At 56.6% G+C, this 17,403-nt stretch overlaps 4 protein-coding genes across 4 annotated transcripts; 1 reads left to right on the top strand and 3 right to left on the bottom strand.

The window, feature by feature from the left end:
* Window positions 1-2,656: 2,656 nt before the first annotated feature.
* On the bottom strand, window positions 2,657-5,758 carry BKCO1_8000018 (u5 small nuclear ribonucleoprotein component; the record flags this gene model as incomplete). Its single annotated transcript, XM_020279153.1, has 3 exons — window positions 2,657-2,902; window positions 2,993-5,684; window positions 5,739-5,758. 3 exons carry the CDS (start codon window positions 5,756-5,758, stop codon window positions 2,657-2,659), a joined length of 2,958 nt encoding a protein of 985 aa, XP_020125719.1.
* A 349-nt stretch (window positions 5,759-6,107) lies between these two features.
* Window positions 6,108-7,461, top strand: BKCO1_8000017 (acetyl-acetyltransferase; the record flags this gene model as incomplete). Its single annotated transcript, XM_020279152.1, has 4 exons — window positions 6,108-6,172; window positions 6,225-6,274; window positions 6,330-6,402; window positions 6,456-7,461. The coding sequence occupies 4 exons, from the start codon at window positions 6,108-6,110 to the stop codon at window positions 7,459-7,461; spliced, it is 1,194 nt and encodes a 397-aa protein (XP_020125718.1).
* Window positions 7,462-9,139: 1,678 nt separating this feature from the next.
* BKCO1_8000016 (ankyrin-1) lies at window positions 9,140-11,513 on the bottom strand (the record flags this gene model as incomplete). The annotated part of the gene is made up of 2 exons (XM_020279151.1): window positions 9,140-10,537; window positions 10,593-11,513. The coding sequence occupies 2 exons, from the start codon at window positions 11,511-11,513 to the stop codon at window positions 9,140-9,142; spliced, it is 2,319 nt and encodes a 772-aa protein (XP_020125710.1).
* Window positions 11,514-12,148: 635 nt separating this feature from the next.
* Window positions 12,149-17,242, bottom strand: BKCO1_8000015 (cleavage and polyadenylation specificity factor subunit; the record flags this gene model as incomplete). Its single annotated transcript, XM_020279150.1, has 8 exons — window positions 12,149-12,964; window positions 13,020-13,473; window positions 13,525-13,600; window positions 13,653-13,851; window positions 13,910-14,275; window positions 14,323-14,496; window positions 14,548-14,819; window positions 15,208-17,242. 8 exons carry the CDS (start codon window positions 17,240-17,242, stop codon window positions 12,149-12,151), a joined length of 4,392 nt encoding a protein of 1,463 aa, XP_020125717.1.
* Window positions 17,243-17,403: the final 161 nt, after the last annotated feature.

The raw sequence follows: 17,403 nt of genomic DNA, 5'->3' as shown, positions 1-17,403 counted from the left end.
TCTTCTTTCTTTCCCCTCCCTTTTGCAACGCCATTTCAGTGTCTGAAAGACGCGCTTTTCTGTCCGACCCTGAAAATGCCGCGTTCTTTCTCGCGTGGACATGGGTCCGCGAAGAATTCCTTCCAGCCCCCCCGGAAAGGCCGTGTGAAGTTTCCGCATGACCAGGATCAGCCGTACCCAGGTGCACGGCAGAAGCCAGCTGCGCTCGGAACAGGGGGCACTAGGGAGGGGAAGAAGAAAAAAAAAAAGAAAGAAGAGGGCGGCAGAGCCGGCTGCCGCACCACCACTGCCGGCGGCTACGACCGGTCCGAAAGCAAGCTCTTGGACAGACTCTTTCCATTCACTGGCTGGACGAGTTTGATGAGGGAGGGGGAAAGGGGGGGACGGTCGATTCCGGGCACGCACACGCAGAAAGAACCAGTCCCCTTGTATGTACAGTTGCAAGCCGCTTTTCGACGGCTGGCTGCAGCTGTGGTTTTAGATTGGAGCCGTGGCTACATGCAGCCAGCCAGCCAGCCAGCCAGCCAGCCAGCCAGCCAGCGAGGCGTTGACAGCACGACACCTGCCGGGCCAGGGTGGCGGAGGCTTGCAGCCGAAAAACTCTTTACTACTGCAGGAACAGAGGCGCAAGAACGACGATAAGGCGCAGCCAGCCGTGCAATTGGCTGACGACACCCTGTCGGTCGGATCACCGAAGACGGCCACTCGGAGATAAGTTCCCTCTCTCACTCTCTTCCTGTGCATCTCAAGCTCTTGTGGGTCGACGACTGCTGTTGCCCGAGACCAATCGTTCTCGCCTCCGCCTTCCTCTTTGCGCTTCCGGAACGTTCGGATTAGCAAGGCGGGTTATGAGCGTGTATGCTCGTGAACTCGGGGGTGGGCGGGACTCGGTTGTGTCTTCCTTCGGGCGCCGGCTGCAGGATGATGACGTACAGATCTTTTTGCCTCTGCGGACCTTCCCTGACTGTGTGAGGTGAAAAGCATGAATAAAAAAAAGTACGTGTGTAACTATGCCGTTAGGGTGTGTATTGTCAGTAGCAGCTCGTACTGGGGCCTGAAGAGGACAGAGGGAAGTCCTTTCGCAGCAGTGGCCGGGAGCAATGAGTTCTCCCTCTCTTAGCCCTTGCACACGTTGCTACACCACCACCAGCACTCGGCAATGCTTGAGCCAAAGCCGGAAATTCATATGATAGCCAGAGGCCCGCCAATGGCGACCGTCACCAGGCGACAGCAGCCGCGTTGATGGCTTGAAAACCCCCCCATTCATTTCCACAGCTTCCCCGGCCATCCATCTTCGTGCCCCGGGTCTCACTTTCAACTTCACTCCGCATTGCTTGTGCATATGCGTGCACCCCTCTTCCCGTCATTACAGATGTATGCATGTGGATGGGAATACAACACATGCGAAGCTAATGCACCAACCTAGGTACATACGGCCGGCCTCCCCGCCGATATCAATCTGCGTGAGCCAATCGCTCGCGACGTGCGGGGAGTGAAAACGAAAGACAAAAAGGAAAAACGGAAAAAGAAGAAGACAAATCCCGTATCCTTTTCCCACTGCAAACAGATGGATATGCGCAAATTGAAGTGAGCAAGGATAGCGTCATCCTGCATGATTGGGCAGGGGGGAAAGCTGCAAGCTTATCTGTGCAAACCCAATCTATCTGTGTCGAATTTTACATGTATGTACATACATATGTACGTACAACGGAAAATGGCAGCGGCAGGAGCCGGCAGTGATACAGCACTCATTACCCCAGACTACTCTTTCGTTACCACCAGCGCACATGCAGTGGCCAAAAAAAAAAAGACCAACTCACCACCAACCCTTCCCTCTCGGTCAGAAGAAGACTATTCGCTATAATTGCATGGCAGGAAAATGATCATCTTGACACCCCCACGCGCATCTGTTGCAAAGATTTAGTGCTGCACTATCCTACTAGGCTTGCTTGCACGCTTGGCACCCGACGGGTGGTGTGATTGACCGGTCCGTTCCCTACTAGGTATGTGTGTATTTGGCCACATGCTCGACGACTTTCGGGCCGTCCGTCTCTCTCTCCCATCCTTCTCCCACCCCGCTGAAAGAAGTGTTTTTTCTTCTTCCCGGGCGCCGAGCAACAACAAAAATGAAATAAAAATTGCATCCGGTGAGTGTGTGTGTCTACGCGTCCACCGCCCTTCCCATGCGCCGCGAAAACGCCCAACCCGCAACCAACTTTTCTCTCTTTTTTCTCTCGGGGCGGGAAACGTCGAAAAACGGAACGGCCATCATTACTGGACCCTCCAATGACACAATGCCGCGTTCCTCTCTTACCGCTTCCCCACATCACGTTTCGTTTTCACCGGTAGCCGCCGCGCCCCGCCGCCGCCGCCGCCGTCGCAGCAGCAGCAGCTACTACTACGCAGCCACTTACTCGCTGCTGCGCCCAACGGTTCCTCCCTCCTTCTTCTCGTTGTGCCCGCCAATTCGCTCGCTCTCCACCACGTAGGAGTACGTCTTCACCGCAACGTTTCACGTTCGATGGGGGAAACGAACCTCATGACGTAAAAAAAAACCCCCCCCCCTCCCTCCCCCCCAAAAAAAAAGATCCTGCCTCACGCCCTCGCTCGGCTGGGCTCGGCTCAGCTCATCATCATCAGATCAGCTCATCATCGTCTAGCCGTCCAAGATGCCGCTCTCCTTGAGGTTGCGGAACAGCTCCGGCTCGAGGAACTTGGAGATGGTCACGTCCTCGGACAGGCCCTTGCGGCGGCGCGTCTTGAGCACGAAGTCGCGCGCCGTCGCCTGCGCCGACGCCGGCTCGAGCGGGCGCGGCCGGATGTCCTTGTCGAGCGGGTCGCCCGGCACGATGGACCAGCGGTCGAAGACGAGCGCGACCGTGGCTTGGCCTTGGGTGTGGATCTGGATGAGAAAAGCATCGTCAGTTTTGGGTTGGTTTTCGCAAAACATTGATGGATTGCGGATCAGTGGTGGTGGTGAAGAAAGACTTACTCTGAGGTCGGTCTCGAAACCGAACGAGTCGATGACGGGCAGCAGGCCCTTGACCGAGTACAGCGGCGTGCCGGCGATGGGACCGTCCTGGAGGACGTGGCCTCTTCTCCGCGCGAGCACCGTGTACAGGCTGCTGACGGCGTCGGCGGGTCCGATCATGGAGCAGGAGTAGACGGGCTCCATCAGCCTCGGGCTCGCCATCAGGAAACTCGAGTAGCATGCCCGTCTCGCCGTCGGGATGATCTGCCCGCCGCCGCGGAAGATGGGTTGGGAGTCTAGATTGACGTCCGTGAGGCGGAATTTGGTGTTGCGGATGGGCTCTTCGCAGAGCGGACCTTCGCGGGTCGCCCAGCTGAAGCCCTGGCGGATGGTGTCGCGCACGCTCCTCAACACTTTTTGGTCCACCTCTGAAGGGAGAGTGTCGTTCTGGAGGATGTTGGGCCCTTGGTCCTCTGGTCCGAATGCCCAGATGTTGCGCGAGGCGAGCAGGTCGTAGCCGTAGTTCTCCTCGAAGAACTTGCCGACAACGCGCACCGGGTCCTTGATGTTGACCTTCCCGGCCTCGATGTCCTCGGCGATGCCGGGGTCCAGAGGTTCCGCGACCATGGTAAGCTTGTTCTTCTTGTTAGGCGTGAGGGCGTAGCACTTGATGGCCGAAGTCTCCACAACAGTCTCGCAGAAACGAGTCACGGGGTCCGAGACCTTGATCTCCATTTCCGCGTACAGCCGACGAAGGTCGTGGAGAACACAGTCCATGTAGAGCTCTCCAGTGCCGAGGATGACGTGTTCGCCGGATTCCTCCACCTTCGTAGTGATCAACGGGTAGCTCTTGTTGATCTTCCGTAATCCTTCGAGCATCTTCGGGAGTTCCGAGGGATTGATGGGCTCCACAGCCACCTTCAGGACAGATTCGAAGAAGTGCTTGACGGGGCGGAAGATGTATGCATCCTCGTCTTCTGGGAGCTTGGGGGGGACAATCGTGGCCGTTTTCACGATCGAGTTGTCCACGCCACCAAGCAACACCCAGTTTCCTGCAGGCACACCGCTGACGGGGGCATTATATCTCGACTCCGCAATCCAAGCATCGCTGATGGTTGCCGTCACCATGTCTTCTTCGTCTTCAATGGTATACCCTTCACCAAGCACGCGAACCTGGTCGCCCGGCTTCGCAATACCACTGAGAACACGTCCAAAGGAATTGAAGCTTCTGGCGTCGGTGGTGTTGAAAAGCTTCGTGACATGAACGACGAGGGGTCCATCCTGGTCGCATTTCTTCATGGCTTCCGCTGTCCGTGTATCCGTAGGGCCAGTGTAGTAACGCTCCAGATACCGGGTTGCTCCCTCGATGGGCGACGGAACATGCTGAACAATCATATCCACAAAACCGGTGGCCGGGCCAAAAAACTGCTCACAGGCGAGCTTGAGGAGCTGCTTCGCATCAGTCTTGTACTGGGAGGGCTTCAGCGTAATTCCGAGCGAAGCCAGCGTCTCCTTCAGGTCCTCGGGGCTCTCGCTGAGGGTATGGGAGTAAAGCTTGTAAATAGGCTCCAACACCCAGTGGACGAAGGATCTCTTTGCGCCCTCTTCCACAGCCTTCCTGGTGAATTTCCGGCTCCTTGGGTTAAAGAAAATGTCGCCCCACAGGCGCTTGGCAAAGTCGTCTGCAATGATGCCGGAGCCGGGGTAGCTGTCGGCGTACATCTTCGTAAAGGATCCCAGGGTAAAGCACCACCCCATGGTGCTGCAGGCGAAGGCCACGTTACCCCTTTCGGGGCTCAACCGGTACTTTGCGCCCTGTCCAGGAATGGTGTTTTCGATGACGGTGTTGACCTCTTCCACGACGTGCTTGAGCTTGAAGTAGGCATCTGCCGGAGGCAGCTTCAACTCCAGAATCAAGCGGTCCATCTTGTTGATAACCAGCGTAAGGGCGATGCCCTCGAGAACGGCGTGCTTGATTATTTGCTCCGTGTTCACCTGCACGCCCTCGACGACGTCGACAACCAGCACCACGCCGTCTGCCAGTCTCAGCGATGCGGCAACCTCATCCACAAAGTTGACGTGACCGGGAGTATCCAAGACATTGACCAGATGCGACTTGCCCTTGGAGCTCTGCAGGACCAAGCTCATGGGGCCGGCCTTGATCGAGACACCGCGTTCGCGCTCCAGCAAGTGCGTGTCGGTGTAACGCAGCTGCTCGTCACGTCTGCGGCCCAGCCTCTTGTCCAGCCTCTCCTGGATATCGTGCGTCTCCATCACCAATGTGTCCATGAAGGCGGTCTTTCCGTGGTGAAGGTGCCCAGCCAGAGCTACGTTCCGTACTTGGTCCGGGTAGTTCATGAGATCGGTCATGAAGTCGCGGGCGAAGCGCACGGGCGGGAGATGGGCTTCCTCGATGTTGAACTTCCTCTGCACGACGGGCTCGATGATGGGCTGGGTCAAGGGCTGGGCATCCTCTTCCTGCACCAGCGTCTCGACATCGGCGCCGTAGACCTGCTGGGCGGTCGGATAGTACTGCTTGTCTTCGTGCAGGATGACGGCATTGGACGGGCCCTCGTCGTCGACCTCCATGAGCTGCTGGTCATTGGCGGGCTCGTCGTCTTCGGGCTCATCGTCGTAGACGTAGGCGTCCGCCGCCGCCGCGCCATGGTCGGATTCCTCGTCAGACTCGGCCTCGCCGATGAAGTTTCCAAACCTGCGGCATTGTCAGCAGTGGACCGGAAAGAGGCGCGGGGGCGCGGTCGCGTACTCGTCGTAAAGATCATCCATGGTGGGCGACAGGGAGCTCAGCACGCGGGGTGGAGGTGGCGGGTGCTGGGAGCTTTCTCGTGGCGGAAGACTTTCGCGAGCTGGTCGACTTTCGGGCGCAGTCTTGGCGCGATGCGTGTGGCGGTGCGTGCGGGTGCAGGTGGCGCTCGGGGCGCCAGATGCGGATGGGGGCGAGGGGTCCGCTCCGACGCCTGTGCTCCCAATTGTTGGTGCTCAGGCCCAAGCTCCGGCGCCGGAGGGGAGCCTCGTGCCATTATTTTTACTGACCGCCAGCCCTCTTGCTTCCTCTCCCTCACTCCCCGCGCTTCCTCTGAACTCTCATTCCTCTCCAAGAATCCCAGCCGTCACCATGTCTTCCCTCCCGCCTGTCTACATCGTCTCCTCTGCCCGCACCCCGCTGGGCATGTTCCAAGGGTATGTTGACGGCCCCGCCAACTGCTGCCCTCCTGCCGCTAACCTCGACCAGTTCTCTGGGCACCCAGTCTGCGATTGCTCTGGGCTCCCACGCCATCAAGGGTATGTCTCTGTGTTTCTCGCGCCAATTGCTGCCCTCGGCTCACGCGTTGGACAGCTTCGATTGAGCGCGCCGGCGTCAAGCCCGAGGACGTCCAGGAGGTCTTCTTTGGCAACGTGCTCTCTGCCGGGTAAGCCGCCGAGCGAGCGCCTCCCTCTAGCAATGTGCGCTGACGGCTGCCAGCCTGGGACAGAACCCTGCCCGCCAGTGTGCCCTCGGCGCCGGCCTCCCCGAGGCCACGGTCGCTACCACGGTCAACAAGGTGTGCGCCTCGGCCCTGAAGGCCATCATCCTCGGCGCCCAGACCATCATGACCAACAACGCCGAAATCGTTGTCGCTGGTGGTACCGAATCCATGTCCAACGTCCCTCACTACCTCCCCAACCTGCGCACCGGCGCCAAGTTCGGCGACCAGAAGCTCGTCGACGGCGTGCTGAAGGACGGTCTTACCGATGTCTACAAGACGGAGCACATGGGTGTCCAGGCCGAGCAGTGCGCTTCCAAGCACGGCTTCTCCCGCGAGGACCAGGATGACTACTGCATCCGCTCGTACAAGAAGGCCCAGGCCGCCCAGGCCAACGGCTGGTTCAAGGACGAGATTGCCCCCATTGAGGTCAGCGGCGGCAGGGGCAAGCCCAACGTCCTTGTCGACCAGGACGACGAGCCCAAGAACTTCAACGAGTCCAAGACCAAGTCCCTGAAGCCTGTCTTCATCCCCGGCACTGGTACCGTTACCGCTGCCAACGCCTCTCCGCTGTCCGACGGCGCTGCCGCCGTCGTCCTCGCCTCGGAGGAGGCGGTCAAGAAGTTCGGTCTGAAGCCGATTGCTAAGATCAGGGGCTGGGGCGACGCCGCTCACGCTCCCTCGGAGTTCACCACTGCTCCTTCCCTCGCCATGCCCAAGGCTCTCAAGCACGCCGGCCTCGAGATCAGCGCGGTCGATGCTTTCGAGATCAACGAAGCCTTCTCCGTCGTCGCTCTCGCCAACATGAAGCTGTGCGGCATCCCCGAGGAGAAGGTCAACCTCCACGGCGGTGCCGTCGCCCTTGGTCACCCGCTCGGCTGCTCTGGCGCCCGTATCGTCGCCACCCTGATCGGCGTTCTCCGCCAGAAGGGCGGCAAGATCGGTGCTGCCGGCATCTGCAACGGCGGTGGCGGTGCCTCTGCCATCGTCATCGAGACGTTGTAAATGGTCAAAACTTCACGCTTTCTCATTTCCTCGTTTAATTCCCCTTTGCTAGAAAAAGCACGACTTTTATGGATGAGATCTACCAGCTTTGGTAGACGAATAGATGGGTGCCTTGGACAGGCATCGCCGCCCTTGGAGGCTTGGCCGCAGGAGGAAGACATTATATATACTCCAATAGCGCAATCTAACGCAACAACGCATCAGCAGGCGCTTGAGCTTACTGCGAACAATGATTCTTCCCTTTCAGTGACCACGGAAAAATAATCGTTCACCGTGATATTGGTTCGCAAAACCCACCTCCCCCGGAAAGCTCAGCCCCCACCGGGACGCGTTGCCCTTCAATTGCGACCCCACTACCCAAGCGGACTCACATCCTTGACATGTAAGAAAATGGCGCCATTTTTTTTTCCCAACCATTTCTCTTTGCAGTCATATGCTCGATGAGTAATTGCTCGTCTACCAGGCAGCAACGTTTTCGCCTTTGATGCGGCGGCATACGTACCTAGGTAGGTGCATCATGGGGGGAGTTGCCGAGCCAAGACATGTAAGCATGGTCGGGTCGGAGCGGGAGGTCCGAGCTTCGGCTTCGGGGGGGTGCTGTACTTTTACCCTTTTCGGTCGGCCGAGGGCGTGTGGCTGGGGTACGGTACGACCGACATGCTGGTCCGGGTCGTGGTTATTAGCGTTTCCGGAACCGAACATACGTGGGGAACGATGAACTGGGGAGGGAGGGAAGGAAGAAAGGACGGAGTGCCTGTATGTGGGTTTGATGCGCGTCGGAAGCCGAAGGGCGTTAGATGTTCGGAAGATGATCATATTGAGGATGGTGGTTGAGTGTTTTTCTTTCACTCCGGCTTCCTCGAAGTCTACACGTATATGTGCGCGATCGTCTTGATCAAGTGTGCTTGTCATTACATTTTGGCGATACAAATTGAGATCTATCCATTAGGAAAAAAGGACTTTCATCAAGGAGAAAAGACCCGCCCAGTACTCCAAGCGCCAGATGCAAGATGTATAATGGTTGGCAAGGAAATCCAGACCCTCACCAACTACTTCACTGTGCGGCACAGTTCTGGAAGAGAGGCGGGAAGTCTTGGATTCAAGTCTCAGCCCAGGTCTGGATCGTCGATGAGAGGTGAGAGTCGTGGGATTCCGGTCGCTTTTCAATCTCTCAAATGCTTTGACGACATCAGTATTACCCTGCGCTATCATCCAGAAATGGATTTCCTCATACTAATACCGGCGTCTGCGTCCGAAAGGGTCTGTACGACTTCGACGTCGCCAAGCTCGGAGGCCACCATGAAGACTTGAACCGCAATGTGCCCACAACCTATTCTACCATGGCCCAGTCAAGTGGAGTGCATCCTTGCGAGTCGGTGACCTCCATCGCAGTACCTCTTTCCGTGAGCAGCTCGATCACTTCCTTGCTCCCATTCCGGACCGCAAAGTGAAGAGGTGTAACCCCTTCTAGGTCTCTAGCATGTACTTGGGCTCCAAAGTCTAGAAGTAAACGGACCACGCTTGTGCATCCGTAAGAGGCAGCAAGATGGAGCGGCCTTTGGCCGTTAGACTTGACAGGTAGCTCTATGTCTGCCCCGTGTTCTACCAGGCACCGTAAATACTCCAAATCCCCGGTTGGAACTAGAGGTGTATCCGAAAAACGAGCCTTGTCAATCAATTACTTCAAGCTCACAGCTCCAGGGTCATGAGCGGCGAGCAGGCGCAAGACAGAATCATGAGCTTGTCTTTTATCCATTGCGACGCGCAATGGCGTGGCCCCTGAAGAGTTCGTACTCCTGGTCGAAGCCTGCGGCAAGGCAAGTAACATCCGGACCATGTCTTCCGAGCTGAATTGAGCAGCGTAATGCAACGGAGTTTCCTTTGATCCATGCGTCGGGTGGTTGATTTCCCACGGAGTTTCCTTCAAGAGCATCTCGACAATTTGGACGTGGTTGGCCCGCACGCCAATGTAAAGGGGGCTCCATCCATCTTTGCTGTAGTGATCTTCAGGGCCTGAGAGTTCCAGTATGGCCTTCAAAGCTTCCAGGTTTCCGACCTGCGTGGCCCAGCCGGCAGCAGTGTATCCTTCACGGTTGCGAAGGCGTGGATCTGCACCTGCTTTAACTAACAGGGCGATAGTATCACCTGTTCCTAACATAGCGGCTTCATGGATCGGGGTCGTACCGTTGTCGGTCTTGGCATTGACGTCTAATCCCTGAGCCAAAAGATAGTTGAGGGTCTCGATGTTGCTTCCTTGCACTGCGCCATGTAGCAGCGTCGGCTGTCCAAAGGCGCTGTCTCTGTGGCTTAGGTCAATACCCCGCTTGACCACCATCTTCAAGAATTCCAAACTTCCCCGGTAGGCTGCGTGATATAGGTCGCTCTGGAGTCCCTGCGGAGCGGCATAAGAGTCTGCTCTAAAGGCTAGAAGTATCTTTACTGAGCGGTTCGAGTGGGAGCTGATGGCAAGCCGAAGCGGATTCGTGGTGTCAGGACATATGTCATTGTGCCGGCAGTGGGATAGAAAACTTTGAACTATTTTGTCATGGTCCAGTAGTGCCGCGATGTCCACCGGTGTCCTACGTTCCCGCTGAAACCGGATTGTACAGCTCAAATCATCCGTCACCTTGAGAAGGTTCTGAAAGATGTCGAGGTTTCCCTTAACCGCAGCTTCGCACAGGGCTGGCCCTCTTGCATGCGGTTCGCTCACACGTACGCCTTTGCTTTCGAGATACTGTAGGATTGGTTCCTGGTGGCATTGCCTGCACGCATACTCTGGTCCCAGATTCAGAATGCAGTCGACTAGCGTTAAAGCGCCCGGCCGCTTGTTTTTGTCAGCGTCCATCATGCTATGAGTCATGTCCAAGATGCTCAGGTGGGCTTCTGGGAGATTTTTCCTTTTGAGATGCTCAACCCATTCTTCGACAGCCTCCTCGTTGTCGGCGTACAAATCCACACCGGTCCAGGTTTGGAGTAAGTATTGGCGCAAGTCGTCAGCTGACTGCCCGCAGAAGGCAGAAATCAATTCCAGAAAGATACAACCAAGGCTGAAGATGTCCGAGGCCCTGCTTCGACGCTTTTGAGAAGAGTCAGAATTTGAATCTTGGGGAAAAGCGCCAAGTTTTTCTCACCTCGTTGGTCAGGACTTCCAGAGGTGCATATCTTTTGGTGAATGCATACGCGACTGCACCCTCGGTCGCGCTTTTGTCTGAATCTTTCCACTGATTGGAGGTACCGAAGTCCGAAAGGAAGATGCCATTATGGGAAACGAGGACATTGTGTGGTTTGATGTCCTTGTGCCTCACCTTTTCCGTGTGTAGATATGCCACTGCAGAAGCAAGACATCCAAAAAATTCCTGTATCCGGGGGTCCCCAAGGTGTGTTGGGAGCCACGACGAGAGATCCCCCTCTGCGACGGGTATCATGGTGAAGGCTATCCACTTCGGGTCTGTATAGCTTCCGATATAGCGAACAAGGTGGCGGTGCTGAAGGTTTTTGAGCAATTCAAGCTCCTGCCTGAATGAGTTGATCCTGGCCGCATTGCCTCTGTGGTAGAACGATTTTCTCGCATACACCATCCCACTGTACTTGCCCTGTACAGCATCTACAACTGCGGAGCCACCATACCCGAGATGCCTGATGAATCTCAAGGGGCAGTCCCCAACATTCGCGAATTGCACATGCTTCCGTATCCGTGGCCCTGACTCTTGAGCCTGTTCGGAAATTACCAGGTACTGGAATTTGAGAAAGTGTTTGCAGACCTGTTTGTCCCGCATTCCAGGTGGCAGAGTCCAGTCGGTGTACGGGAGGTGATCGTCGGAGTAGCCGCGGAAGGCAGCATGAAACCGCGTCAAGTGACTGAGGTACAGAAATGCGTATGTACGCGGTCTCGTGCTGCAATCTTCGTCGCCATGTTGCCTCAAAATCTCCTCGACTTTCTCGATCGCCTCGTCCGAGAGGCGCTCAAAGCTTGTAGAGTCACCGCCCCAGTTGACTGGATCGAGGACCTCGGCGATGGCAGTCTGAAGCTCCGAAGTAACCATCTGGGCCATTGAACACCTAGATCGGTGTGCTCGAATTTGTAAAGCGAACTGAGCCGACACAATCGGTGTGATTTGGCAACGCAAGGCTGAGCCTGAAATCAGCTGGTTGTAGCTGCAATGAAGTAGAGAATGTCAGCTGAACCTGACTCCGGTCGTTGTAGGATATTCCGAGGGAGCTGGAACAGATTCCAGATACTGTGTCAGAGGATGTGGCTGCGTGAGGTCGTGGTGGAGGTAAAAGGGAGGGTGATGTCGGAGCAGGCACATAAGCGTGGGGAATTCAGCAGCTAGGCTACTCTGGTGCAATATCCCTGTCGCGGTGCTGGCAGCCTTCGTATGGCTCTTCGTACGCGAGTTTCCTGCAGTCAGCACGTCTCGTGATGTTGTAATAGGAACGTGGGAGCCAATGAGTCTTAGACTTTAAATTATCGCATACAATTTCCTTTTCTTTTCTTCTTGTTTTTAAACCGTCGACCTGTGTAGACTAAAAGAAAAACACAAGAAAAACCCCTCTTCAACCATCATCCATCCATCCATCATCATCCATCCCCACATCACACGTGTTCCATCTCCCTTCCCTCTCCACTCTCCTTCCCTCCCCTCTCCTCTCTCCCTCCCCCACTCCCCCACTCCCACTCATCACCCTACAAATACCCCAGCCCCGCCCCCCCAACAACCTCCAAATCGCTCTTAACGACCCACTCCTCGACGCCGAGCTTCGCCGCGCCCTCCGCCCTCCGCTGGCTCCCCAGCTCCATCCACCGCGCCAACAGCCCCCAATCGACGACGACCCCACGGCCGCCGCTCCCCACGCCGCCGCCGCCGCCAAAAGCGTCGCCGCCGCCGCCGCCCGGGCCGCTCTGGTTCTGGTAGTAGTCGGCGGCGCGGTGGGCGCGCGGGTTGAGGCCGGCGGGGTGCTCGAGGGCGCCGAGGAGGAACGTCTGCAGCGCGCCGAGCCGGCGGTACTGGTGCTCGGAGACGGGGGTGAGGAGGGCGAGGGAGCCGGCGAGCGAGGTGACGAGGACGTGGTGGTGCGTGGAGCCCGGAGGGGGGTTGAGGGCCGTTGGGTCGACGTCCATCTGGTCGGCGTTGGCGGGGTCGTAGTCGTCGTCGTCGTCGGCGGCGGCGTTGTTGTTGTTGGCGGCCGCGGCGCCGTCGACGTTGTCGGGGGATGAAGGGTTGGCGGCGGCGTTGGCGGCGGCGGCGGAGGTTGGGGAGAGGGTGGAGGGGAGCAGGGTCATGGTGGTGGTGAAATGACCGGTGTGGAAGGTCGATTTGTGGAGAAGTCGCTGGCCTGACAGTGACTTCGGGTGCTCCGGGTCGTACTGCAGCACGTGCAGGTTGCAGTCTGCGTCGGCCACCATCAGGTACAGCTGCTTCTCGTGCGGCAGGAACTCGGCCGCCATGACCTCCATGTGGGCGCGGCTCTTGCCAAAGAGGATCATCTTGTATGGGTCCTCCTGCGAAGCGGTATATCAACATCCAGTACAAAGAGGGGCCCTGTGAGTGTCTTACCGTGTACCCGACAAACCAAGCTCCCTTGGCGGCGTCGCCCATGAGCAGCATCCCCGATCCCTTCAGTTCCCTTGCAACGGTCACGTAGCATTGCATATCCATGAAGGCAACGGGCAGCAATGTGCCGTCCTCCTTCAACCCTCTCACCATACATTTCTGACCTTGGGCCATGAGCAAGAAGCCTTGGCTGCCGACGTCAGTGATGGCAGTGACCGAGCCCCTGACCTCCTCCTTGGCGATTAGCTTCAGCCTGCGGTTTGTCTCCGGGCGGCCGGGCTCGGGGACGACGTTGATGACCTCGAACACGTATATGCAACCACGGGACGGCAGATCCTCACCACGTATGAAACCTGTACCCACAGTCACGAGCTGCTTCCGTTCGTGCGTGTTCTCCGAGACTTCAAGGTTAAGCACTTTTATGGTAAGGACTACCTCAAATTCCTCAAGTTCGTGCCTGAAATAAGGTCAGTTTGAGAGCATGTAGAGAATGTGTTTTGGTACTTACGCATCAATCACGCTCATCGTGCGCGCATCAAGAACTTTGATCATGCCGTGTTCAACCATTGGCTTGAATGAGATGTCTGAGGGGGATGTTAACAAATAATCCAAGGCACGGAGGGACATGAAACTTACTCTCTTCAAGCCATTCGTGGTGGTGTTCATCCTCAGGCAACGTGAATGGTTTTTTCTCACCCACACCAAGAACGAGAACATCCTTCGGTGGGTGGTAGCACATAGCCTGGATATCCTGTCCCAAGGGAACCTTCTTCGTCGCCCAACCAACGTCGCCGTAGCGGAATCCGTGCGGGAACTGGCAGACACGCAGATTTCCCTGTTGAGAACGTCACATTAGCAACTACTACAAGGAAGGCCAGATTCGGAGCACGTACATCGGTGTCAATGAAGGTGAATCCACGATCACACTCCGCGGTGTGGAAGCTGCTCAGATTCTTGACCGCCTTTGTCCTCATCTTGATTACCTTCGGGAGGCTTGAGGATTCCTTCAGGATGAAGCTTGGCGAGGTCCCTGCCATGAAGGCGGCACTGTACCCGCCAACGTTGGAGAGAGGGGTCAGGATACACTCCCTGCCATCTGCAACCTCTTCAGACTCTAGACCAGGATCTTCACTGAATTCTGGAAGTCGCGGCTGAGATACTTTGAGCCATCTCAAGTTCACGACGAACGGTTGCTCGGTCTCCTGGGCAGGGAAGTGGTATGGTTGGTAGATCACCAAATCATTCGACGAGGTGCGGACCTGATGGAATCAGTAGTGTTTGGAGTTGAGCAAAGGGGCACGCATACGATGAGGTATAGGCTTTTCGACGTCGAGTCGCCAAGATCTGTCACAAGAATTTCACTCAATGTTGCCTTTGCAGACGATCGACGAGGAGTGAAGTCCGCTGTCAGCATGGGCGGAAGGAAGCCAAGGCTTGCGGCAACGTAGGCCGGCTTCGACAGATCCGGCATCGTGTACACCTGTCCAGAAGGTTAGCTCCTCGCTCTGACAGATGAAAACGCTCGTCTTACATGCAAACCGCCTTCTGCACTAAGAAGATAGGCTACGGCATGGGCTCCGGTCGACGATGATTGATGAATGCAGCCCGAAAGCCATTTGGTGGACAGCAAGCCATCGCCCCTGTCCATCTCTTCCATTTCTCCGTTGGCATCCGCTTGCAAGATGATGACGCTGGAGTCGTCGCGCAGCACAAGGATGTAAGGGTCTGCAAAGCTGGCACTGACGATTCTGAGTTCCGAGCCGTTCTCGTCTTCCATTGGAAGGATTTGGTCAAGGCCAAGTTCTACACAGACGAAACGTTAGTCATGCTCGGGTAAAATGCACGCCGGGGTAAACATTGCTTGTGCACAGGTTCGAGGGCAGAGAGAAGGGTGAGGTGGAAACATTGTATTGATCTAAAAGCACATGATTTGTGGAAGCTGTTGCTCTCCGATCTGTCCTCTTGAGCTTCCACGCAAATGCTCTAGCCACAGTTGGAGCTGCGAGTGGCATGCCGCTTCGGTCGGCAAAGACACTGCAGCTTTGCCCCCGTGCAGAACCGTTGTAGGCCAAGACAGCTTGAAGCTTCGTCTTGCCTATGCGGGCAACACTCGGTAAAATGCCATCCGAACGGGCATCGGGATCTAGCGCTCTAGCAGTCATGGAGAACAGAAAAGAAAATTCAAACTTACCAGAATCATAGCTGCGGATCTCAGCTTTCAATACCTGGACTATCCTCGTGCCACCAGCAATGGTGCCTACATTAATGGTAGCTGCGTCTTCGCGCTCAAAGTCGCCTTTACTGGTTTCTTCAAAGCCCGTGGCTGCGATGTTGAAGATAGCAGACTCTTCGCCGCCTTCATCATTAGACCTTGAGATGATCAAGAGCTGATCATAATCCACATCTGCTGCAAGCTTTGCTTCCGCGTCTTGTGGGCCGGCAGCTATCATGCCTTTGGGAGCCGGCTTCTTAGCGTGGACTGACCAGACAGCTCGAGCAGTAGCGAACTCTCCTTTTCGCATGATGACAGGGTCGATCTCTCGTCTCATGATTGCGAGAGCTCCAGCTTTACCACGCCCTATCGATGCGACCAGGTCGAGTTGGTCCGTCGTCCTCTCCACGGCCCCACCTGCGACGTCTGTTGCCTTGTGGCCAGCTAGAGCCACATCCTTGATTGGTGCTAAACTTGGTAAGTTGTCATGGATCCTAAATGTATAATTGCTAGGATCGCTGGAGTCTGTTGACGCCGCAGCAGTCTTTGCGCTGGACGGACCATCACCGTACAGATCATCGTCATCCTCCAAATCTTCCTCATCGAACGATAAATCGGCATCATCAGCAAGCATCTCGGCATGCGTTCGTTTCTTGGACAGCTGTGTCGTCTTCTTTGTCCAACCCAGAACGACGGAGTCTCCATCCTCGCTGCCAATGAACATCCTATTGCGGCCTAAACTCGTCGTGCAAGAAGCTGCTGTAATCACAACCAAGCCTCCCTTGTCTTCCGTCACTCTTCGAATGGATATACCAGAAACTGACCGTCCATCGAGCTTGAAGCTGATGATAGCCAAGCTGCCATCTCGAAGGACCACGAGCAAGTCGCCGGTTTCGGAAGACAAGAGGTCTACGCTAGCGCCTTCCAGCCGCATTGCAAGGTCAGACTGGTCGGTCATGGGAAACGAGGAGCATTGCTTGGCAAATTCATTGACAGCAACCGCGTTGGTCTTCCCAGCTTGGTCGACATGGATAAACTGGTTTACGCCGAGGAGGAGTGCGCCACCAACAGGTAGAGGCAACGGGAGGACCTTGCAGGTATCGTACGGAATTCCTGGAACTGATAGAAGGGCCGTGGATGCCTTCTCTTCAAGATCCAGTGTGAAGACCGTGTAGGTCAGAACATCCCGGCGCTCATAGAGCAGCGAGGCAGCGGCGGCCTTGTTTGCTGAAATGATACCGAATGTAGGCTCACGATACTCGTGGAGGAAGTCGAGGTGGACGGGATGCGTCAGTGTAGGATCGATCTGCGGCAATGACAGTGCAAAGGAAGCTTTGTACGGAGTCTGAGGCACATCGCCATTGGTGGCCTTCTCTCTGGCGGCAGGGGCATCCATGGGCTCATCCAGATCCGGGTCGTAATCGTCACCCTCGGCTAGGTCGTCGCCCAGCTGCCGGAAAGGCAAAATGGCCAAGTGCCTTGCGCCAAACTTGAGAGCGGCGCATCTGCTGCTCGGGTCGGCAACCAAGAAGTTGTGATATTGTCCCAGCTCGGCATCCCACGGAGCTCCCTGCAGCTCTTCACCTTCATAATAATGGATGGAGATGGTCGACAGTGTGTGGTTGATGGGGTCCCACTCGACCAAGCTCATCTTCGCATCTCGGAAAGCGATGAGAAGAGCGTCTGCGCCAGATTTTGTGTCGAGGCCCTTGATGCGAGCCAGCGAGAGGACGGTGCCTTGCAGCGGATACTCGGCGACGAGGACGAGCTTGGAGGTGTGTTCGGTCCGCTGGACAAACAGGTCGGCGGGCTCGGAGGGGTCGTCTGCGGCGACAGCTGTAGCGGGACCGTCTTTGGCAGCCTGGCTGACCTCGGTGACGATGGACTTCAATTCAAAGATCTGAAGCAGCGACGTCTTCGCAACGACGAGGTTGTGGGCCTTGGGGCCCAGGAAGGCCAGGCTGACGGCATTGGAGACGGCGGTGGGCGGAGTGAGCTCAGTGTAGACCTGCATGGTGTCGGTGGATGGGGCGCAGGACGGGCGCGAGCATGGTGCGGCAGGCAATGTACGCGGTCAGTCGTGGGCGCGGTGGGCGCGGTGATGGTGGTCGCGAGCGGAATGCCGACGCGCCAAGCATTCATCGCTGTGGCTGCAGGAGCAACGCGATCGCTGCT

This window comes from Diplodia corticola (genome assembly GCF_001883845.1).
Source record: "Diplodia corticola strain CBS 112549 chromosome Unknown scaffold80, whole genome shotgun sequence".
Classification (NCBI taxonomy): domain Eukaryota; kingdom Fungi; phylum Ascomycota; class Dothideomycetes; order Botryosphaeriales; family Botryosphaeriaceae; genus Diplodia; species Diplodia corticola.
This window is presented reverse-complemented; position numbering and strand designations above follow the sequence as displayed.